Source organism: Microcebus murinus, chromosome 21 (genome assembly GCF_040939455.1).
Source record: "Microcebus murinus isolate Inina chromosome 21, M.murinus_Inina_mat1.0, whole genome shotgun sequence".
In the NCBI taxonomy this organism is placed as follows: Eukaryota; Metazoa; Chordata; class Mammalia; order Primates; family Cheirogaleidae; genus Microcebus; species Microcebus murinus.
Window position 1 is genome coordinate 15151975 of NC_134124.1, and position 24945 is coordinate 15176919.

Consider the following 24945-nt stretch of genomic DNA (forward strand, 5'->3'; position numbering starts at 1 on the left):
CAGGAATAATCTGTATTTTTCTTATGCTTCAAGGACTAGCTTCTCATGAAGTCTCTCTCCTGATGATATGATTTCACCCTGAAATTTCCTTTTCCTTTGTCCTTTTCAAAAAGTGGTCTGTAAGGCATGATTATGATTATTAGGACTTGCCTTGGAGATCTGGTCCATCCACAATCAAGGAAATTCAAAGGTCATTTCGATACTTCATGCTGAGTTACTGACAATGCTCAACATCAGGTCATCCTTGCTGCTCATTTTGATTATATCCCGGCTCTTGGCTTCTGCACGGATCCCAAGACCCAGAGGTCAATTTGCATTCCAGCTTTAACTGTTATCCAAAAGCATCCTGATGTTTCTGCCTCTTATAATAATTGCTCCGAATCCAGTCGCTGCAGGATCAGGGGTCTACCTGATCATTCCTCCCAATCTAGGAACTGCAGGTGGATCTCTAGCATAGTCTAAGAAACTTCTCTAAGGAAACTAAGAAACTTCTCTACAGTTTAAAATTGTCAACTTCTATATTACCCATTGCTGTGGTCTGACTATTAACATTTACTGAATTTGCTTGATGCTAACTGCTTGTTATAACATTGCTTTATGGACTATTCTTTCTTTCCATCATGTATTTGTTATGTTACCCGATAACCAACTTTATCCTGATGGATAAATTTGTTTTCAGATCCCAGATACTTGTCACCAAACTTCAGCTAACCTTTCCACATATCCCAACCTAGAACAAACACCATAAAACCAGCATGCCTGTCTCCCTATATACTGTCATCTTATGACACCACTGTTTTCATGCTGATATACTTCCAATACTCCTGTGTTCACTTACTGAGACAAGTATAATAAGAAAACACTGGAATAAGAATCAAAACATCTGGATGCTAATCTTCATTCTGTTATTTATTGGCAGTATGGCTTTAAGTGCAAAAAAAAATCTCTTTTATAACCTCTCAATAATTTTCATTTTCTTTAAGTTGGGTTAATGATACTTGCCCTATTTTGCTGGGGTGTTGTGAGAATTAGATAACAAGGCATGTGAAAGCACACTGAAGTACCATATAAATAAATTATTTATGTGAGGCTCTATCACTAGCTAGGACTGTTATCTCATACTCCTTTTTAGCCACAAACAGCCATACATATTACAGATAGTTGGTGAATACCTGTCAACTCATAAATATATATGCAAGTACTTCTAAAAATTTATCGGTAAAGCAAAAGGGAAATGTTCGCCAGTGAACTGAGTGAGGGACTGGGGGATAAAGATGTTGAAGAAAGAGAAGAGGTAGAAGGATGTGGGTTGTGAATGTAAATGAGAGTAGGAGTGTTGGGCAGAGTGGGACGGGGCAGGAGAGAAGGAGAACCAGGGAAGACAAGGCAAGCAGGATGCAAGATGTTTATAACGTGATGTACAAGAGGAAGAGGAGGAAAAGACAGCAGGGAACAAACAGAAAAAGGCACCGGTCACTCTAAAACCAGAGCTATTTGCTCAGGAAATATTCAGGGATTGAGATGGAAAGGAGATCCTTGCTCCCCAGTGGTTTTCAGTTAGGTGGGAGAAACTGGCCATTTGAACTTGTCTTAAGGAAAGCCCAGCCCCCCAGTGGCAAAGTCAAGAGCCAACCTTCTCCACAGGGGCAGACAGTGCCTGCTCTATGGGGGGAGGTGGGGACAGCAATTGGACAAATGACAAACTAGGGTGTTTAACAACAGCACAGATAATGAGAGAAGGAGTAAAAGGGCAGAGGACGAGTTTAAAGGTCTGTACAACAAAACCTATTGCCAGACTCGACTACTTTCTAGGACGCTGCAGTGGGAATTCTGATACGTGGGAGGGGGTTCAACCCTCCTCAGGACAGCTCCTGTGCTGACAGTCTAGGTCAGGGGTCCTCAAACTTTTTACACAAGGGGTCAGTTCACTGTCCCTCAGACTGTTGGAGGGCCGTTGGAGAGTGCGGGCACATTCCACACATGCGCACTGTGGGCCCGGGGCGAGTCGGCTGCTAAGCAGGACAGGCAGCGGGGGCAAAAACACCCCGCAGGCTGGATAAATGTCCTCTGTGGGCCGCATGTTTGAGGACGCTTGCTGTAGGTCCTCAGTCACCTCTGAGGATGGTAAAAGAGGAAAGAAGTAACAGCAGCTGAAGGGTTTCTGATTAGAGATGAGGGAGGATTTCTGGAGAATGAGTCAGTTCAAGAGAAACAGAAAGGCTATTGAAGAGGGCCCTGAATCACAGAGCACACGCCCATCCATCTGGGATGGCGTTCCTCCTCACGCGGGGCCGTCTGTATCGTTGACCCAGGGGCGCGAGGTACTGTCTGTGAAGCCATTAGCACAGTACCTGGAACAAAGAAAGTCTTAGGGACTCACAGCTGTGGTAGCAGAGACAGGAGAAATGAAATAAAAGTAATAGCTGTAGCAGTAGCAGCAGTCGTAGAAGTAAGGTGAGTAATGCTGGCCTTAGGACTTGGCATAATAATAATTTATGGATCCTACAGGAGTGTAGTATAGGGGGGTCTGAGCTCTGGAACCAGACCTCTTAGGTTTGGCTCCTTGCTGCCATCTGCTAATTAACCTTTCTGCGCCTCAATATAAAATGCAGGTCATCAGAGCACCCCTTCATAGAGTTGTCACATGGAGTGAAAGAGACAATACTTGTACGGAGTTTAGCACAGCACCTACCCTTACTGAGTACTCGATACCTGTTAGCCGGCAATAGCAGGAACGGTGGTGGGGGTGGCAGCCCGCGGCAAAGGGATAGACCCCACCTAAGGAATACAAAATAAAGGGCATGCCGACCCTGTCCCTAGAGATCCCATGCCATGAAATCCACAAACAGCACCACAAGGAGGGGCTTTTTCAACTTCAAATAGACGACTTGTGCCCTTTTCATGCTCCCATCTCCTCTCCAATCCCATCGCCTCAGAATCCAGAGCTGTAAGGGGAATTCAGTGTGTGGGCGTGTTGAGGGGGAGCAGGGAGAGGTGATGGTTATTAATATCCACTGGACACAAACCTTTGCACAATGGACCTTCTATGATGAGAAGATGCTGCCTAAAGAGTTGGAAAGTGAAATAAAGGCATTCTCAATTGTAGTTAAATTCCCCCAACACTGTCAGATGCCAGATAGTATATAAATACCGGGCACGTGAAGCCCAGCAGAGGAGGTAGACACGTTAAACAAATAACTGCAAACAATTGTGACGGTTACAAATGATGGATAGCAGCAGTTTGTACATAGAGAGCTCTGGGAGGATGGGGGGAGGTAGGAAGGCACGATGGGGGTCAGCAGGCAATAAATGACTTCAGACCTGAGGTGTGAGAAGGAGGCTGGCAAAAGAAAGAGGGATGGGCACGCTTGGACCTAGGCTGCAGGAAGACGGCCAGTCCTCTGGCTACTAACTGAACTGGAGCTGGGGAGGTCCACAGCCAAGAGAGGAGTTTGGACACAATGCCAATCACTCAGAAAAGAGATGGCGCAGCCTAGAGACAGCAATGACAGGAAGGGGAGAGAGGGCGGCAGAGCCAAGGTTACATAATTCTAAATAAAACACTTGCTAAAATTAAGCTGGTGTAAAAAGGTTACTAGTTATTTTTTTTCACAGAGTAAAACCTCATCAGTTCAACATAATTGGATAGAACCATGTCAAAATTAATCAAATATGAATTACAGATTTTTTTTAAAAAGTACGTGACTAACTGCTTAGGATTTTTTTCATTAGATGAGATATTTTAAATACCTTTCAACTTCCCCACTCTTAATTAGTGCCATCAATGTTCCTGCAAACAAAGTGAGGTCCTTAGAAGTAAAGTTTTCTCTGAAGTGGATCACAACTTTCCCTTTTCTAATTTTGTTCACACAAATGAGTTTCATGGATTCCAAAGGTAGTCTCTCTTTCACTAACTAGTGCAGGAAGTCTCAACCCTGACACTGTCCGGAGAACTGGCCTCTAAAAATCCTCAGTCATAGAAGACTGGTTGGCCGACACCCATCCCCCTCAAATAGGGGTGTCAAACTGGGTGATCCCAGCCCATCAGAAACACAAGCATAGAAAATAACATTTGAAGTTACAAATAAAAATCAGCCACAATTTTCCTGATGCTCAGGATTCTGTGGGATGACTCAATTTGTTTTGCAAAACTTCCGGCAGTGGTGCAATGATCAGATTCAGTTCAATCTCGGGACAAGCCTTCAGAACATTCCCTTTTAGGGAGGGGATTCTATCTGATCCTCTACTAAAGTACCAAATTAGTTGAAACCCTTAATTATCATAGCTCATCTAAAACTCACACTAACTCAGTGTACTGTTTATTTTCCAAATACTTGTACGTTTCTTACATCATAACCCTCATGAGTCATAAAGACTTTACTATGAAAAATATTAGACTCAATTCTCACAATCACATTGACTTGAAAGTACAAAAGAAATAATTCAATAATTCCCAGATTACCCATGGATATACAACAGGTAATGTGCTCCCGTCAGCTCTCTGAGTTTAGACTAGACGGGTCATAGATTTAACTTTAACACATGTCATAATTGTGCAAAATAGTCCTTGCAAGGAAAAGAATAAAATGATCTGTAAGCCTCAGTAAGGCAGAAGCTCCACATATGGGAAGTTATGTTGATATTAGTGTTTGGAAAGCTATGTTTATCTTTCACTGGTCTAGAAGATCATTGTCCCTTTTTTAGAATCAATTTCTATTCTATTTAATTCACCCATACAGCAAACAGGATCAGAATCTTCCCCAAAACATTTCCCCAGTGCGATCTACACTAATTTAGCCAACTTTATATCAGACTTTTTTTTTTTTTACTTGAATGTTCCCACAGGTTTCTCTATCTCAGTCAGCTCCAAACTAAGTTCTATTTCCCAATGCACCATCCTCCTTCTCCAAGGTCATTTTCAAAATGTCTTTCTCTTCCTTCTCATGCAATTGATCACCTTCTACCAGAAATGCTGCTTCTACCACAAATTCCTCTACAATCGCCCTTTCCTTTACCCTCACTCCCTCAGTCTTTCTTCTGGACCTTATCCTACCTCCCTAGACTAGTGTCACAGTCTTCTAACTGAGTCCCCTGGGCCCATCCTCCTGTCACTCCTGTATCTTGACCTGGATCAGCCACGCTCATCCTTCCAACATGCCTGACATGACTTTTCCCTCTTCTGCACATAGTGAACATATTTCTGGACCTTTCCTAGCTAGTTTTCTACAATTCCTCTGCATTTACTGTTACCAACATTTTTAAAAGAAGTTTGCAGTGTTTTTTTTTTAACATCTCAAAAATGACCTTCTAGCTTTTGTATCTATCTACACATACAATTTTTGTGGAATTCATCTTTTGAGGGTTTGAACTGCAGTAATTACATAGAATGAACAATGGTGGCATTTGAGATAAGATGAGCCTAGAAATGTCAGTTACTCTCTTGATAGAGAGAGCTCAATATAAATATGCATCTATATCTGATATGCACAAAGGCATGATAGTATTGAACATTCAAAGATGAATACTTTGTATAAAATCTTTTGCAAGCACTGAAATTAATAAAGTCATTATAAGTTAAGGAGCAAGTGAGTGGGCACAGAAGGAAAAAAAAAGATTATTTTTACAGTTCTTTAGAAATGCAAATAAGAACATTGCCTGAACATCATTACTTGACTGATAATGGTAATCACTTAACAGGTATTTATTTAGAAACCTGTTCCAATTGAAAAAAAGGTCATAAACTCAACACAACCGTATTTGCTAAATGGTAAGAAAACAGATTTCCAGGGAGAAAATAGCATGCACTAAATGTCATAATAAAGTTCTATAAACTTGGAGATAATTCTTAGCATTGTTTTCGAAATGTAAGGCTAATGTTTAATAAGCCCTCAGGAGCCAAGCATACAGATCACACACCCTGACGAACTGTACGCTGTGTCTATGGAAGGTAATGGAATAGTCCAAAATAGTGTCTTTTCAAAAGATTGGGACTCTTAGTTATTACTCTGGTAAATTGGAGAGTGCCTACCTTTCCCTAAAAGGATTTTATTCAATTTTTTAAAACCCCAGATAAGCCAAACAAACATATCTTCCAGGCCTTCACTTTGGGAACCCAAGTCTAAAATGTCAAAGGACAGACCCTCTAAAACATGCAAAACTTTAGAAAAGCAAACTATAATCTCAAAGCCTAGATTCTGACATCAAGCAAACTTGTGTCAAAATACTGGCATCTCCTCTTCCTAGAAATGTGACTTTGAGCAAAGTTAGTCTCTGCCTCAGTTACCTCATATGCCATGCTGGGGTCACTGCCGGTAAGGAACGCACAGGGTTGTCAGAATTAAGTGAGTTCCTGCAGGTTGCAGGTTCGGAGGAGTTTCGGAAACAGGGCAAGCTGTGATCAGATGTTCAAGGCAGCAAATAACAAGTGATTTGATATTTTCCTTTTGTTGTCCAAAGCCATTTTTGCAGACTGAGTCATGGTTAAGGAACATTTTAATTATAATTATAGACACGTTAGAATATAGTTAGTCTTCGGATAGTTAGAAGATAATTTGAAAAAAAAAAAGCAGTGATTTTGGGAGCAAAGATTTGGACTTTAGTCTTAATCACTTGTTAGCTGTGCGGGCTTAGGAAAAATCACTTAACCTCTCTGAAACCCTTTTTATTTCTTTTGTGTACTATGTACCGTAAGAAGCTACAAGCCATAGGCAAGGCCCCAATTTATGGAAAGGAGCTTGAAAGGAGTTTTAAATAATTCTCAGCATCGGTCATATGCTTCTTAACTCTTAAAAACAGCCTGTTCTTGTAAAGAGGGACAAAATGACCTAATCTTACTGGAATCCAGGTGAGCCTTCGGTACAGACCATACTCTAATCCTATTAAGTATAGAGAAAATTCTGGCTGGGCTGACACAGAATCGTACAGATCTTGTAGAATTTTTTTTGTAAAATTAGTCAATACCTCTATCCCCACCAAGTTATCTGCATAACACAGGTCCTGAGAAACTAGAAAAAAATCTTATTGAAATTTATTATTGAAAGAAAGATTGGTGATAGCTTGCAGGGCTCCAAAGGAACCAAACTGTGGGGAGGGATGACAAGGTGTCATAAGAAAAGGACCCGGACGCACCGGGGTTGACTGAGCGACAGAGCCAGAATGACGCATGTCGGTTGGTAGTTCTGAGAGCATGAGACCATTGACACCCAGGCTCATCATAACCCAACCCTGTGTGCAGGGAGGAAGATTAAGTCTTGAGAATCAGAAATGCTGCACTGCCGGTTTCTGAAATATTTCTTCTATCTCAAGAAATTGTAACACGGGACCCACTTTGATCAAGTGTGACACAGCAGGCACATTTGTCTCACTTCACATGTGAGATGTTGTGTGCTTTCACTATCAAGAAGCTTCTGCTTTGTCAGCATCAAGCAGGCCTAGGGACTGGCCACTCAGCAGGCTGCAATTCTAAGTGTGCCTCGATGAAACTGATAGAACTAGAGGCTGCAGAAGTTCAGCCCGGCAAGCAGAACAAATTCAGTGACTCTGGTGGGCACTCCTGTCTAGTAATAATCAAATTTCCCCAAACACGTGGATAAGGTGAACCGGGCAAAAGACAGAGCTTCCTGCAGCCTAGCAGATTGAGATTCAGATGTTTATGTTAATGTGATCTCACACTCTTGGGAAGCCCAATGCATCAGTTTGCATAGCTGCAAGTTCCTGGAGGAACCAAGGTTGCATAGTGAAGAAGCTGTATCTGGTATTTGCTACTCCTTTGATGCACTCATCTCAATCAGAGAAGGCTAGAAGCCTGAAAACAGATTTCAGACTTTCTTACCCACTGGCTTCTGGTTATGTTGTCCAAATGAGAGACTCAGGATGGAAAATTGAATGGTGAGAGGGGGAAAAAAGAAGCATTTTTCCTCTGCGCCTTCAGCAGTGAGGGCAGCAGCAAATGGTTCCAGAAGCAACAACTGTGGTGACGGCAGTGTCTGCAGCAGACCCCAGGCAGCAGGGGCTCCTGGAGCTCTCTGGTTAACATCTCCTCTCCCTGCTCTTCCAGGGAGCTTTGTGACCAAACCCTTGCATTAAATCTCTCTTTGCTTGAAATGCATGCAATAATTTCCATTTTCCTAACCAGACATTGACCAATAGAAAAAGCAAAAAGAAACAAGTCAGAGGCATTTTTCTCTAAACAGAGCTCATCAACCAAGGTATTAATTGTGCATAAAGGAGAGCTGGCTGTATTGAATACAGCACAAAACCAGGAGTCAAAAAGACACATTATGTACTCCTAGATCCTCCAATTCCCAAACAAAAATATGCCCAAGTTCATATTGGAGCTGCAGTGTAAAGAGGAAACAGTGCTGAATAAGGTATAAAAGATGAGTGGTCTCCTCCCAACTAAGCCACTTATTAGTTGCAATATTGAAGGTCTTCTATCACCTTTGGGAGGTACAGTTTTCTTACAAGATAATGGGCAAAATCAAGGACAAATATTCAAAAAATTTAACAAATGATTAATAAGGGTAGCCAGGAAAATAAATGGATAGTAAGGAGTAATAAATACCTACATCTCATGATATTCGTGATGACTAAAGACACATTTGTTATTATTCTATACATATACCATTTAGGAGATACTATGCTAAGAGTTGTGTCTATGTTACATATAATCCTCACAACAATCCCATTTTCTGATGCCAAAACTAACAGCTCAGAGGGTTTAAATAACTTGTTCAAGGTCATACAGCCACCAAGTGTAATGTCAATACTTGAAGCCCTATCATTCTGCTTCCATGAACCCCACTCTTCCAGCATCCCGTGGTGCTGCTGGTTAATTGCTATGGGAGGAACCCTTTGGAAGCTGAATAGCATCACATGCATGTAGAGGATTGCTAGCTTAATTCCACAACCAGCAACTTGCACACACTACAAGAGACTGTTGCTCAAGAAATATAAATGGGTCATCCTCCCACTGGTAGTTTGTGATGTCTCTAGCTTGCGGTCCCCTGTGACCCAAGAGGCACAGGGGTTTTCAGCACAGGATGAGTCCCAGCATAGATTCACTGTACTCCCGATCTAATCAGAGGACTAACTGAATAATCACCATTTTGTCAGTCAAGCAATAAAGTTGAGTATTATTCTCATTTACATTTCTAAAGCAACATAAAAATAACCCCTTTTAAATGGTACCCACTCACTTTCTCCTTATATGCTAATTCATGTCACAATTTCAGAGCCTGAAGGGAGATTTCCTGCAAAACATCTTATTGCCTTAAAGTTGCACATGTTCGCAATTCCCACTGCCAGGTTAGGAACATGAATTAACTCCAGTTCCAAATCAACTCCATGTCGGTAAGTCTTTAGGGCAGACAACCTATACACATTGACTTTAAATTCTATTTATTATTTCAAGGCTTTAGAATATTTTGCATTAAAAATTCCAGCCTCATTCTCAGACTTTAGTAAAGCATAATACGTATTTTCACCAGTATTAATCAAACCAAAAATCAACTCCCCTGTTTAAAAATTTGCTATCTTTTCCTCTTTGCTAAGACTGGGCAATTTCAGTTAGTTCCTGTAGTCCTACTGCTATCAGATACGGTTTGGATGTTTGGCCCCTTCAGATCTTGTGCTGGAATCTGACCCCCAGTGTTGACGGTGGGGGCTTGGTGGGAGGTTGTTTGGGTCAGGGGAGTGGATCCCTTGGGAATGGCCTGGTGCTGTCCTGAAGATAAGGAGTTCTTGCTTTATTAGTTCACTCAAGAGCTGGTTGTTTTGGAGGAGCCTGGCATCACCTCCTCCCATTCTCTTGCTTCTTCTCTCATCATGTGACACATCTGCTCCCCCTTTGACATCGGCTCTGATTGGAAGCTCCCTGAAGCCCTCGTTAGAAGCAGATCCTGGCACCATGCTTCTCACACAGCCTGCAGAACCGTGAGCCAAATAAACCTCTTTTCTTTATAATTGCCCAGACTCAGGTATTTCCTTTATAGCATTGCAAAATGGACTCATACAATATCCAATTAATTTAATTTCTTGATTTGAAGTAATGATTTGCAACTGAGGGCCATGGCGTAATTAAGGCAACTGGGTAATTAAGTTGAAGCCAGCCACACACCTTTGTTATAGTTTTCAGAGAATGTTGTCACATGTGTAAATCGAGTGACTGATTTTACATAAAGATTATATATTTTATATTTTAATCATTCACCTTTTGGCATTTATTCAGATTTAGTCAGCTTTTATATACAAAAGCTTGCTATTTTGATCTTCAGTTCAAAAATATTTAGTGGCTCCCTAGTACGTGACATCAAGTCCTACCAAATGAAGAAGAAAAGAACATTCTCTCCCTGGAAAATGATTCCATCTTGGATTCCTTTCTCCCTTTCTTTCCTTTCTTTCTTTCTTTCCTTCCCTCAAGTGGGTTACAAAAATGATCAGTATAAGATACTGTTAAGAAAGCAAAGGAAACAAGATGAAGAGACAAAAAGAGTTGAGAAAATAAAATAAATGCATGTTAGAGCCATAGTACCTCCCTAGAGATCTTCCACCCTTGCTAGTGGTGATTATGAATTTGGCTATCAGTTTCATAGAAACCCAAGCAAAGGGAGGAAAACACTACCATTCATATGACTCATCATTCCTGTAAGATGCTTTTTTGCTTACTAACAAGAAACATTAATAAGAAAGCACAACAGTTCTTTTGTAGAGGAGAAACAGAATCTAAAAAGGGGGTGTTCTGATGAAAGGAAGAAGCCCCAGAGACTCCAGGGCAGGGAAGCAGGAAAGTGTAGAGAGCCCATGGGTCAAGCGAGTGAGTCAAAGAGGGCAGAAAGCTAGAATTAAAAGGAATAAAGATATAAAATAAACTTTTTCTCTGCTCAAAGTCTAGGGCCATTATCTTGAGAAACCTCAAAGTGCAAGTTCATATACACAGACATGGACTTTCTTCCCCCTATTCATTGCTTGCCTGAACCCTGTACTGTCTATAACTAGAAACTGATAGAAAAAAATTCTTAGAAAGCAGAAACTTTTTAATTGTAATAATCTGCAAGAAAAAAAAAAAAAAGGAAGGAAACCTGGGCTGAGGAAAACCACATGGCCATGGGAAGAATTTGGTAGTTAAAACAAATAAAGCAAAAAGTATTGCAATCCTTGAAGTCAGGCAGTGTTTTGGGGCTGAATTCAGTGGCTTCATGGGCTCAGTCCCCAGATGCAAGTTGATGACACTCCACGAAGAATATCCACTGCAAAATCGCCAAAGCTACTGTTTGCATTTTTCTTTCTCCAGCCCTTCAAAAAGAATGCAGCTGTCTCCTCTGGAGCCCCAGCAAGGAGCCAACAGACCAAAAAAATCCAATCAGGTAGGTGTCAGATTGTTTGGGAAGAGCTGCCTGCTGACTGCTAAATTTGTGAGACACTATTTACCAAAGGACAGGACTCCTCGGAAACTTACTTCAACAAAGGCCTTGTTCATTGCCAGCTTTTCATCCTGAGTCAATCCACCCTACATCGACTGCTTTCTCTGCAGTGGAAGCACTTAAGAGGAAAATGCTTGCAATGCTTCTCACATTTCTAAAATCAAGACCTGGTGTTTCTTTTCTTCAGTCTCACCTTAGTGTTCACAAAGAATGTAGCTCATTGTCTATCTCACTATTAGGATTCTTTCATCACTGTATTAAATTATCTATTTGCAGGATTATCTTCCAGTTAGACCATGAGATCCTTAAGACCAGGAACTTGTCTTACTCTTCTTGACACAAAGTTTGGTGCTTAATTAATATATAGTAAATAAATGAGGGCCATGCACTGACCACTTCTCCCCATGGTTGGCCGTTGTTCCTCTTCCTAAGTCACCTGGAATTCCCGAAGTTCTCATTTATATTCCAAACCTAGTCCTCCAGCATTTTTCACCTTAATTCTTTGAGCTACATGCTACCTGCCCCAAATGACCTTTGGTTACTTTAGCCAAAGTTAGTTTCTGATTCTTCTAGCCAAGAATGGTGACAGATACATAATGGCAAGGTCTAAGCTGAATTAGCAAACTCAATTAAATGAAGCCAAATGAATAAAAAATGGTCTCTATGACCTGACAAAATACTTAAATGTTAAACATTTTGTTTAACCATAAATGTCATTGAGGACTTCTCTATCTCTTGATATCTGGGAAAAGTTGACTGGAACTCCTCAATTCTACAGCCTGTGGAAGTCTAAAGCCTTCTCTCAGATCTCTAAAATTTCCCCAGGCATTTATCATCTCCTGACAACCGGTTTCTTTTGGGTGTCCCTTTCCACACATGCACTCTCTCTTCCAAACCCCATTTACCAAGAGAGGAATGTCAGTCGTGTCATCGATTTAGAAACGCACACACAAACAAACACACACAGGCACATACATATTGACATAAAATATTTATTGTATAAGATGAGGCAGTGTAGTCATATGACCTTGAGCAAGTTATTTAACCTCTTTGTGTCTTAGTTACCACACACTGTAAAATGGGCCCAATGATGGTATGTGCCTCATAGGATCATTTTAAAAATTAAAGGGGATAATACAAGTCAAGTTCATAGCTCATGATGACCTCACACACTCAACATAGGAAACATTCAACACCCAAGTCATAAGCCAAGCTAGGAAATTTCCCTGAAGGCCTGGGTCCTCAGAGAGGTCACCACACCTACATTTAAAAAAAAAAAAGAAAAGAGAAGAGAAGAGAAGAGAAGAGAGGAAAGAAAAGAAAGAAAAGAAAAGAAAGAAAAGAAAAGAAAAGAAAAGAAAAGAAAAGAAAAGAAATTCACCTAACTGCTCTCAAAGTTCCTTAAACAACCCTTCCACTGGATATTCTTCCCCTTCCCAAGCAGAGCCCAGACTCTCCTTCTTCTCTGAATCTTCTCTTTTCTCCAAGCTTCTCTCTCTTCTGTTCATTTTCCTCTATCTTCAGAGCAAGTAAAAGGATTCCTCCCCTGGGCCAGGGACCCAGGCTCTTTGTCTCTCACCTTATATAGGCACTTTTCCAAGGGAAGACATCTCCTTACCAAAGAAGAATTCCTGGTCCCTGCTCTTAAGATGATAAAATGTGTCCAGTTACACCTAGAACATCGGTTTCTAGACCCTAGTCATTTGCATAGTACCCCTGCGATTGTTTTTTTCACTTTCATATAATGAATATAAAAAAAATACATAATGTTTTTCTCTAAATAAACTTACTTTTACATTTTAAATAAATTTACTTTAAAAGGAAATTTTATGTCACTACTCTAATAGCAAAATAGTATTAACTTGTCATGATAAGAAGGCACCCTTAAATATTTAACTTTAAAATAAAAAAGTTGTTTGTATGCTACCTCAATTCATTATGTATTACTAACGCTGTCTGCATCACAATTTGGTAAATGTGAGCCTAAAAACGTCCTTCACGACGGACACTCAGAGGCTATACTGAGAGGAAATGAGTGGAAAGTCTGTGACATTTGTCTGTTATTAACACTGTGGGTAGACGGGGGCGGGGGTGAGGAGGAGCACATGTTGGATGGGATCTGGTTAGAAAACTGACAGAGGAGATGGTCCAGAGACAAGATTCGGGGGCGTGATATCATCTCCTACCCCACACTGCCCCGCAGCACCCGGGAGAACGGCTAATGTCCAGTTAACTGAATTACATTCTTCCATTAGAATCTAATGCTGCTATAAATAAACGTTTAAAAGCCAGAAATGTTAGGGATCATAATATCTGAATTATGCCCCCAAAAGTCCATTTTAACCAACTGATCCAGTTTGAGACAGTGTCTGAAATTTAAAACAATTTCATGATCTGTCACCATTGGTATTGCTCATCCTGGCCTTATTAATTAGCAACAATAAAATGGAGATTCTCTGGATCTCACTGTGCTTTCTCCGGGCAAAAAATTTCACAAACTTTTAGAGAAAAATGAAATACACAGCACCAGCCTAAAAAGCTCTATTAAGGTCCTGAGACTCTGTAGCAAGTCAGTGTGTCCAATAAATAATGAAGTCCACAAGATTTCCTTTGAGAGTGTAAAATGCTTTATGGCAAAGTACAGAGTCTTTTTGTATATCTAGATCCACTAGAACAGCAGCCCCCAAGCTTTTTGGCGCCAGGGACCAGTTTCACGGAAGACAATTTTTCCACGGACTGAGAAGGTGGGGCAGGGGTGGTTTCAGGATGATTCAAGTGCATTGCATTTATTGTGCAGCCAAACCTCTCCGCTAAGGATAATCCGTATGTGCAGCCACTCTCAGCACTAGCATCACCGCCTCAGCCCCACCTCAGATCATCAGGCATTAGAGCCTCATAAGGAGTGTGCAACCTAGATCCCTGGCATGTGCAGTTCACAGTAGGGTCCATGCTCCTAAGAGAATCTGATGCCACTGCTGATCTGACAGGAGGCGGAGCTTATGCTGTGATGCGAGTGATGGGGAGCAGCTGCAAATACTGATGAAGCTTCGCTCACTCACCTGCTGCTCACCTCCTGCTGGGTTGGGGAATGACGCTCTAGAACACAACACGATTTGAGATAGATAGATAGATAGATAGATAGATAGATAGATAGATAGATAGATAGATAGATAGATAGATAGAACAGCAACTACAAGCTGATCAACAACTCTTTAATACCCACTGCGCAGGGATTATACGAGGCATCATGAGACACAATCTACACTTAAGGAATTCCCTTGGCTGGGTGATAGTACATTTTTGCAATTCAAGTCATATTGCACTAGAGTTTCTGTCAAGATATTTGACAGCTCTCTTTTGTCACAGCTTTCTACTACATCAAATACAGAGGCACCCAGCCCCTAATCTATACCTGAAACATACTTTTCTACAGGTCCCAAGTGAAAGGAAAACAGCTCCTGTGATTACACCAGGAAGGCATTTTTTAGGATGTCTTCCAGCTACTGATGTCTAGGGATAATCCTCAGCCTCAAATGCCAATTCATTACTGAATACAATTTTTTTTCTGCACTATATGGTTGTGTCAAATAAAATGAAGTAACTCTTTAAGAAAAAAAACTTCTGTAGGAGTCATCCTATTATTTCATCTCCAAGGTTTGCAGAAAATTACAGGAAAACAAAACCAAACCAAAAATCATTTAGCTTTATGCAACTATACCATGCAACCTATCATGTCCCATAATCTATTGACCTGGTTGCACACAGAAGTGGACAAACTAGAATCTGCTATTAAAAACTGCCTGAATTTATATCTGAAGCTTAGATGTACAGATAGATATTCTTAATGTTCTATTTTTACCCCTATGTAAGTACCTCTTTCTTCCTGTTACAGAGATGAGTATCTATTTTCAAACAGCATCTCCGTAATGCAGACTCTTAGTATAGGCAGCTGGAAACACTGACAGCCATATTACATTAATCATTTAAACAGAAATGCTAAAATGCTAATAGTCGAACAGCACAACACTCGTGATTATATATGAAACATCAAAGAAAATCTATATCCATTAGCTTTGTAACTCTACAACAACAGATTTTTCAGAGCCTTCGTAGCACGAATGTCCACAGTTTGGAGCACAGTACGTTCAGAAGTGTGACATACCTCACATTAGCATCAAGTTTGTCCATTACAGGAAATAGGCATGGGTGAGCTGGATCTCAGTGCCCACAGGGTCCTATGATGGGACAATAAAAAGGATATTAGACAGGAAAACAACATAGGAAAATAAGAGTCATTGTTAAAGGGGAAAAAATGCCAAATGATCATTGTTTCCTATGTATTAAGACTTGTTTTGTAGAAATATTTGGTAAACAATACTATAGCAAAAAGCTACAAAGGTTTCTTTGCATTCTGCCTATTTCCTAGTGATTAAAACATATGGGCATTTGTTTTTGCTCTATGTTACTCCGTTTCTTTGTTATTTTTTGTTCGTCCCGGAAACACAGCTTGTTTCTGTGATCTGCATTAGGACACCAGCCGGTGAAAATACTTAACTACATTCTTATGATTAAAATAGTACATTGTCTAAAATGGTCGGTCATTGTGCTTCCTATGAGAATTTTCAAATTTCTTTTTTTAAAACCATTTTGAGGGTGGGTAATCATAGATCCCTTTGAGAATATAGTAACTTTGGAGAACTCTTCCCAGAAGGAAAAAAAAACCTACACACACCCACTTTCTAGGGAGCCTGTGGTTCCTTGAACCCAGGAATCCTGGAACCCCAGGTCCGTCCAGGAACCCCAGGCTAAGAACTCCTAATCGAAGGGGAGTTAACCTTCAAACCAAAGGTTCCTCTAGCACAGACGTTCAGAGGACCTTACACTCTTAATGGGTGTGTACTCACTGATCTCAACCAAATCAACTCTCTCACGGTGCAGTTTCATTTTTGCAGAAGAATTTCTATATTTTTCATCACATTTGTTCTACAACCTGATGAATCAGAGAATGTAGGGGCAGGGCCCCACCTGTCTCTTCCAGGGTTACCTTAAACAAGTCCCCTATCCTTCTATGCCCAATCATCTACTTCTCAGTAAATGGAAGCAATTAGAAGAGATCATCTCTGGGTTCACTCCCAGCTCTGATGTTTGATAGTTCTGTCTGCTGGTTTTCTAATTGAATCTCACCAAGAAGAAACTCTTAATCTGTTTATCTACATAACACAACCATGAACTCAGCCTGGGCCCTTGGATGCCTTGGCCAGGGTGGACTAAACCCATGTGGCTGGCAGCCAGGAAGAGAATAGCAGACCACCAGATCTGGAAAGGACAAAGGAGGCATTTTTCAATGTTTGTTTTTTAGAGCCTGTAAGTCTAACATGAGCTCCCATGGGGATTTCTGGGGCTGGGGCAGGTGTGGGGAAGAATCTGCCAGGTGGTCTCCGAGCCCTGACTTCAAGCAAAATACTTCTGTCTTCTATTTAGTTTACATTTTACATTTAGAATAATATTTTATTTGAATATGCAGGTACAAAGCTCTAACTATTGAAGTGACAGGGCTCGATCCTCTTCCCTCCTCTGTCTAAAATCATTCCTAAGGTGATCATATCCACTCCATGGCTTAAAATACAGCCTATTCACTGAAGACTTACAAAATTTTATCCTTAGCCTGGGCGGTTCCCAGACTCATACTGCCCACCTGACATCTCGAGTTGGATGATTAAAAAGCATGTCACACTGAACTCTTCCTTTCCCGCCCCCGGTCCAGAAACCCGCTCCTCCCCCAGAGCTCTCCATCTCAGTAAACGATCCCACCATTTACCCAGTTACTCAGACCAAAAGACTTCCTTTACTCATCCTACAACCAAACCATCAGCAAACTCATTCTCTCTACTTTGAAAATGATTCCTTCACCTGACCTTTCTCATCATCTCCGGAGCCAGCACCTGGATGGAAGCCCCCGCCTTCTTCTTCTGGAATCCTGCCACTCAACCTGCGACCACCAGCTGGGGCCCTGCCTGCTCCACTGTCACCTCCTCTGCCCCTGTCAGCCAGAATGTAATCTTAAAATGTAAGTCGATCATTTCTTGCCTGCATAAAATCCTAGTGGCTTCTGGTCACACTTAAAATCCAAACTCCTATTCATGGCCAACCAGACACTATAGGATCTGGCCCCAGCTCCTCTCCAAATTCAACGATAGCCATGCCTCACCCCCACCCTGCCCACTAGCTAACTGGTTTTGCCACTTCCCTTGACCATCACAGCAGGCTGTCACCCCAGCGCCTTTTCACCTGCCTCCTCTCCCTGAAATGCTACCCTGTAGATCATCCCTTACTTCCTTAGCCATGCTGCTCAGATATCACTTCCTCAAGAAGTCTCTCTCACCACCTAAAATTTCAGACCTCATTTTCTAAAAATGTCTATCCTTTTTATCTGCTCTATTTCTTCTTCCTACTATATATATATGCATATTATATATATATATATATCTCATATATAGGCAATTGTTTCTTTATTGGTGATCTGTATCTCCCTCACTAGAATATAAGCTTCAAGAGGGCACAGGACATTGTCTGTTACATCCTCAGTACCTAGAAAAATGCCTGGCATATTGTATTTTCTTTATAAATGCTTGCTGAGTCAACTAAGTAGTTCATTAGTTTTGCAAATGAGGAGTGGGAATTTGTGACTTTCACACTGGGAGGTACTATGTAGACCATCCCGGAGTACAATATTGTAATAAAAAAGTAGCAAAAACCATTCTATCCTAATTAATTACCTCCTATTAAGTGTTAATAAATGGCATACATTGTCCTTTTCCTCCTCCTCCAAACTCTGAGTCTTTATCTCCACACTATAGATGAAGAGGTGGAAGGTCAGAGAGGTTAATTGACTTGCCAAAGTCACACAGCTAGCACTTAGCCAACCTGGGAATAGAATCCAGGTCTGTGAATTCCAAAGCTCAAGCTTTTCCTTACACAGTTGCATAATCATCATATCATACCACCTCCCACTGGAGCAAGGGTGTTTCTCGGAGAAAGTGGACATTTTCTATAATTCTCTGTTGACCATCTGTTTTATCTCTCTCTGAGAACAGCGTCTTGGTTTTCCTTAGTGGAACCAGCCCTCCCCTGCCTCAATCCCTAGCTCCAGTGATGAACATGTGAGCAGGGCTGGCCAGTCAGGACAGTCCACTTCTGGCCACAAGGATTCTTTAGCTCACTGTCTGGATCAGTGAAAGTCAGCCACGAGATTTTTGCTAGAAAGAATCTCTTTCCCCTAGTGTTGGTAAATAATTTGAAGAGGCGGGTGGTCATCATGGGAAAAACCTGTTTGAGAATAAAACTAACCTAAAAGAAAGCAGAAGTGTAACACAGGGAATGCCAGTGTCCCGATTATATAATTTGAGTTTTAAGATCCAGCAATGCCTTAAGACAGTTTTACGCTTGAACATCCTAATTACATGAGCCAACAAATTCCTTTTTTCCTCCTTAAGCCAGTCTCAGTTGGGATCCAGCCATTATTTGCAACCAAAAGAATCCTTAGTAATATATAGGAAAATCAATATTATATTGTTATACAGATTAGAAGGAAGAAAAGCTGGAAATTAAGAAAACCCATTAAAAACCACATAAAGCTCATCTCAAACTGCATTTGAAAACATAACACAAGAAAAATCTTATATATTCATAGCAATATACACTATTATTTTTTGCTCACTGAAACCCAATGAACAAATTTAAAATGATTGCCATTGAATAAACCAGTGAGCATGAATTTTGTTAAGAGAGAAAGGAACAGTGACAAAAGAGGAGTTAGTGATTAGCACCTATTCTGATTTGATTAATCGTTTATGGTCCACTATTTTCTGCAGTGCTCACCAGGAAAAACTAATCAGAGCTGTGATTGCAGGAGCATCCCTTGTTGGGAAGACTGAATAGAATGAGGGGAATGTGGAAAGAACCAGTGCTTTTACCATGCATACTTATATTTCTAGCTCCTTAACAAAATACTACCTAGTTAATTAAAAACACAGTGAACCTAGAGCATCTCCCATGCTCAGGTACAAGTTGTGTCACTGCTGAAAGTTTTGCCAACTTTTAATTCAATAAAACCTTGTGTTTATGTGTGTGTGGATGTGAGTGTGTTTTAATGACAGTCACACTGTGGTACCCAATCACCTGGTCTAAGGGACAAGGAATGATTCCCTCCATCCTGATCTTCTTTAGAGAAGCAGTCCTAGGTCATCGGAAAAAGAGCCACGCAAGTTTTGGGAAACGGTTGGGCGAGTGACTCGAACAAACCCTTCTCTCATGTGAGGTACAAATGAGCATCTCAGTATTCTCTCATGGCCACTGCAAGCTCAAACCACTAGAATTACTCAAAATATTTTATCTGCCATAGAAGTAAAACTATGGCAACGTAAAACTATACAAGATTCCTTTGAGCTTCTTCTCCTTGATGGATATGTTCAGACTTGATCTTTCCTTAAAAGAGTAAGAGGAGGAAGAAGAGACCATCTTGTTTATGCCACCCAACGTTGATTCCAAACCCTCAGTTTTCTGGCTTACAAATTTTAAGGGCAAACACAAAAGGTAAGTGTGTTCCATCTTTACTCTCATTTTTTGATTCAGAATGCTCTGAAATATTGCGGTGGAACAGTTGTTAATGGTTAACAGAAGGTGTGTAGTTGCATCTCTATTCTAAGAAGTATGAGCACAGGGCTCACCTGTAAATAGTCCCCACCTATTGGAATGAAATATCGATGTCATTTGGCATAGTGCCAACATCTGCCAACCTGGAACTGTGTCATAAACTCAGCTTGCTTTGCTGTGCTTTGTTTTGTTTTCTTTGCTTTTGGTTGCATGGACAGATATTCATGCATAACTATGCTTGGATTGACCACGTTTCTTTATAGAGTATGCCTACATGGGTTAAATTCCTACATCAAAGGGCATATCCCAATACCTTTGTTTTGGACAAGTGTCAGAAATAGGTAAAGCATTATTTATCTTAACAGCCAAACCAAGGGTGGGAGCCTGACATAATAGAAGGAGCACTGGATGAGGAGTCACCAGACCTAGGTACTCAGCCTGACCCTCCTGCTAATTCACTGTTTCTATTCTTAAGCACATCCATTCACCAATCTCAGTCTCGATTTCCCCAACTGTAGAATGAAATGGGGCAGATGGCGTTGGGCAAAGTGAACAAAGGGAAAAATTTCAAGCAATTAGAGCTTCTCAAAAGTTAAAGGAAATTCCTATACTGTCTCTAACAGGTTGCATCTACGGAGCAAGTAGAACAAAAGTAAGAGCAACGTGTAAGTTATTTGGTAAGAGTGAGCTGTCCAAATGCTTGTTCTTGGGCTCATCACCTCACTGCCCTAACTTAACACCAGCCATATGCACCAGAATACACAATCCTACCAAGATTACACAAACAAGCAGCCCCCAAACAGTTTCAGTTTTATAAATTCCATGATGATCGTGGTTTCCTAGTATCCCAAGCTCTCTTGACCTTCACTGCAAAAAAAATTGTTGGGTTATATGAAAAATTGCAACTGAGCAAAAACTCTCAGTAAGTGGAAGAAAAATTTCCTCTGCTTGGACATTAGCTTGGACTTTTTTTTTTTTTTTTCTGGGAAACATATGGAATTTATAGGATGCTGTCTTGGCAATTTTCTTTAAACTCAATCATCTGAATCATGCTCTGTAAAAGGATTTCTATGTGTAAATTAGTATCCCCCAGAAAACCATATTATTTGTTTATCTATCCATCTAAATTGTATTGTACAGGTAAAAATGTGTACCTCCCATTTAAAAGAAAAGAGCCCATATTCCACAAGCTGGATTTTTTTAGGGCTGATAGTCAAAATGCCATTTGAGCAAAGCCATCTAGAAAGATTTAGTCCTAAATATTACAAAAAGCTTCTAGCCATTCCATTTTCATAACTGAAAATCCTACACAGAAGCCAATTCAGTTACACTTGAAGTACTCCTATGCTGATATATGCAATTAGGATGCAAAACGGCTTTTAACATTTTTCAAAATAACTAAGGAAAATATTTACCCTAGGTAAATAAACATTTCTCAGCCGGTAAGTTTAGGGATTTTGTAAAAAAAAAAATTGATATTTAAAACAGCCCTTAACTAACAAAAGAATATTTAAGAGGCGTACCCCACCTACCTTTTGGGAGGAAAAATGAAGGAGACATGTGGACTTCCACTTCATGTAGTACTAAGTGGCATATATCTAGAGTGTTCCTAGAAATCAGGTTTTTTTAAAGGCAAAGATTTTACCCCCAAAGAATTAATAGAGTGAGGTCATAAGAAATCAGACCCACGCAAAGGTGGATCTGGGAATTTCATGAAGAAAAAGAGGAGATTCAAAGTTGTTTATTTATGGACTTGTGGGATCACTTGATTAATGTCTCACTCTCTGTTTGACCACAGATTCTATGAGGAAAGAGACACAGTACATGACCGAGAAACATTTGTTGAATGAATGGCATGACGTGATCTGAAAGTTCTACTTAATAATTAGAGAAGGAATTAGCCTTGTCTTTACGGCCCGAGAGGAGAGACGGGGGAAGGCTAAAGAGAAGTCTGAGACTCACTGAGAGGCAGATCATTCCAATAAGCAGAGCTGCCCAGCTATCGACTTGTGTGCCTTGGCAAGCGACAGGATCTGCCCCAGCGGGAGTCTCGAACTGAGGCCAGAGAGCCATCAGTCAGTCACGTCTGAGGGAGGAAGCAAGCCTTGGATGATTCTGAATTCTGATGAAATCCAGGAATGCAACGCGAGCAGAACTAAATAAGGGGCTGTTTATCTTACGGGAGAGCAGTGGTTTTCAAGTTTACGCATGCATGGGAATCACCTGGAGGCTTATCAAAACAAAAATGCTGCCCCCCCCCCAGTTGTTGATTTGGTAGGTGGAGGATCTGTGGAGGATCGGCATTCTATCAAGTTCACAGACACTGCTGATGCTGCTGGTCCACGGACCACTCTTTGAGAAGCACCACGGCACAACATTGATTCTCCAAGTGTGGTTCTCATCCCACCGGAGAAAGAACGTGATATTAGGCAGTAGGTAGCTAGAGCATCAAGTACTATCAGATCATATGGCGAAAAATGTGTTCTCTTTTCATTGTCTATTTTAATCACTGTTGTTTACGTTGATGAAAAGGACTCAGAAAGGTGCTAGCGAATCTTTGAGAACCTTCCTGTTCTTTGCTAATCTCTCTTTTATAATAAAGAAGAACAGGTCTCAGCCTCACAGTCTTTTTCAAGGAACTCTATTGTCTTAGTCGGTCTACCCCAAGAAGCAGATCTCGTGGTGAGCACTAAATAAACGCACACAGTAAATTTGGCAGATGCAGATACACAAGCAGGGGAATGTGATACAAGAAAAGGAACAAGGGTCACCAACGAGCAGGGTGTTATGAAGCCACTGAAGCTGAATCCCACAGGTAAGATCTGGGAAATGGTACGTAAAACATGTGCCGCAGAATTGTCCCAGACAAAAGGGGGGAGGGGACCGGGGTATGGATACTCCCACACTCATCATTTTGTAGTTAGAGCTATGCACAGGGGGACATGGATTCCCAGGTACCAGCAATTCGCTGTGTTTGTGCAAAGGGGATTCCAGTAGACTGAGGGCAGCCCTCCTAAAATGATGCGGCTTCTCACTGGACGTGAGATGGCTTACCCAGAATTGGTGAGGGGATCTGCAGGAAAATGAGAGGAACACCCAGCATTGTCTGTTCCTGCTACTTAGCTGAAACCTAATATACTGTTTTGTGTGTGTTGCCTTTGTTTTTACACTTCTTCTATTTCTTGCAATTAGTACTGGTTTCCACACACATTTTTGTTTCTTTATAAAATAAATTTATTTAAGGAAAATTAATTGATCTAAAGAAAAACATCATGCAGATACTGCTCCAGATGGTATAAAAAGGTGGCAAGAATCACAAAGGGGTAGAACTCAAATGTTGGAAGTTTGAGGAATGCTGGCATAGTGGCTAAAAGCAGGGCTCAGCATGTTTTGGGCTTTTTTTCTGTAAAGGGCTAGTTAGGAAATATTTTAGGCTTTTTGGGGTATAAAGTCATGGTCAAAACTACTCAACTCTGCTGTGCAGTGGTGTGAAAACAGCCATAGATGATACATAAATGATGGGCCTGGCTGTGTTCCAATAAAACTGAATACATGGATGCTGAAATTTGAATTTCACTTAATTTACAATATTACTCGTCTTTTGATTTTTTTCCAACAATTGAACATGTAAACATCATTTCTAGTTTTCAGGCCACATAAATACAGTCAGTGGGCCAGATGGTTTGCCAACCCCAGATTCAAAAGCACAGCCCTGGAATCTGTCCTAGTTCCATCCATTACCAATATGACCTTGGGCAAATTATTGAACTCTTCTTAGCCTCAGCGGCCTCATCTGTATAATGGGGATGCACATAATATCAACTTCACAAAGTTGATGCAAAAAAATAAACGAAAATGTATACTTATAAAGTAGGTGCTCAGCGTGTCCACAATATGATGCTAGCCAACTGTTGTAACAAGGCGGACTCCAGCTTGCTAGTTTCCAAATCACTGGAGGCCGAATGTTTCCCACTCTGCTTCTCCACAAGGGCAGCTGTGCATCTGGGGGCCCAACTCTTCTACTTTGGGGTGTGGTTACAGAAATTCTTCCTCTTCTCTCCAGGTTAGGCCCCTGAAGGCTGAGCCTGAGAATGCCTAATACATCTTGTCACTACTGATTTCAGAGGCCTGGAATTGGGAGCAGATCAAACCAACATTTGCATTCCATATAAACTAAGGGTTTAAAATTAGTGTTTGGAACCTTGCAAAATTACGCTGCTGACAGCAGTTGTTCTCAAACATTAATATACCTAAAAATCACTTGCAAAACTGCAGATCAGAAAGGCACCTCACTCAAAGCATTTCTGAGTCAGTAGGTGCAGGAATCTGCATCTTAACAAACGTACCAGTGGTTCTGATGAAGACGATTCCTGGAAAGCAGTTTGGGAGATGCTACAAGGATGCAGTACAGTCCACCCAGGTGAGCACACCCTTCTGAAGTCTTCTTTAATATTTTTCCATATCTGTGTAAATGCCTTATTGGCTGAGAAACCTGGATTACAGCATTTGCTGTGCATGCCAAGAGAAAGGTCTCTGCCAACATATTTACCTCACTTCTATCCTCACTCTGCTGTTTCTTCTGAACCTCCTGGATTAGGAAATCGTTTATACAGAATTCCCTACTTCAGATATCACGTGCTGATTATCATATCCAATTAATCGTGACAGTGTAATCTCAAAGGACATAAACTATTTACAGTTTCTTAGATGGAAATTATTGAGCAAAATCTGCATCTTTCTTAGACTAATAAAATGCCACCTCCCAAAAGGCCGCTGCCCACAGTCTCCTCCTAATAGTTTCTAAACTACCCCCAAGAGGGAAAAAGATAAAACTACATCCATAGATTTTAGAGGGGCTCCTTTAACAGAGAAG

The 24945-nt window shown here is 40.9% G+C and overlaps 1 protein-coding gene across 2 annotated transcripts in view; it reads right to left on the reverse strand.

Annotated features, from left to right (window-relative positions):
• HTR4 (5-hydroxytryptamine receptor 4) overlaps positions 1 to 24945 on the reverse strand; it is a 143356-nt gene that overhangs the window by 110719 nt on the left and 7692 nt on the right. The window contains exon 1 of one of the 2 annotated variants that reach the window (XM_012741598.2): positions 15583 to 16114. In XM_012741598.2, the coding sequence (XP_012597052.2) occupies positions 15583 to 15608 (26 nt within the window). In that variant the 5' untranslated portion in view covers positions 15609 to 16114. Of the gene's footprint in view, positions 1 to 15582; positions 16115 to 24945 lie in introns of those variants that run through there. The other variant, XM_075996199.1, reaches the window with a different exon arrangement.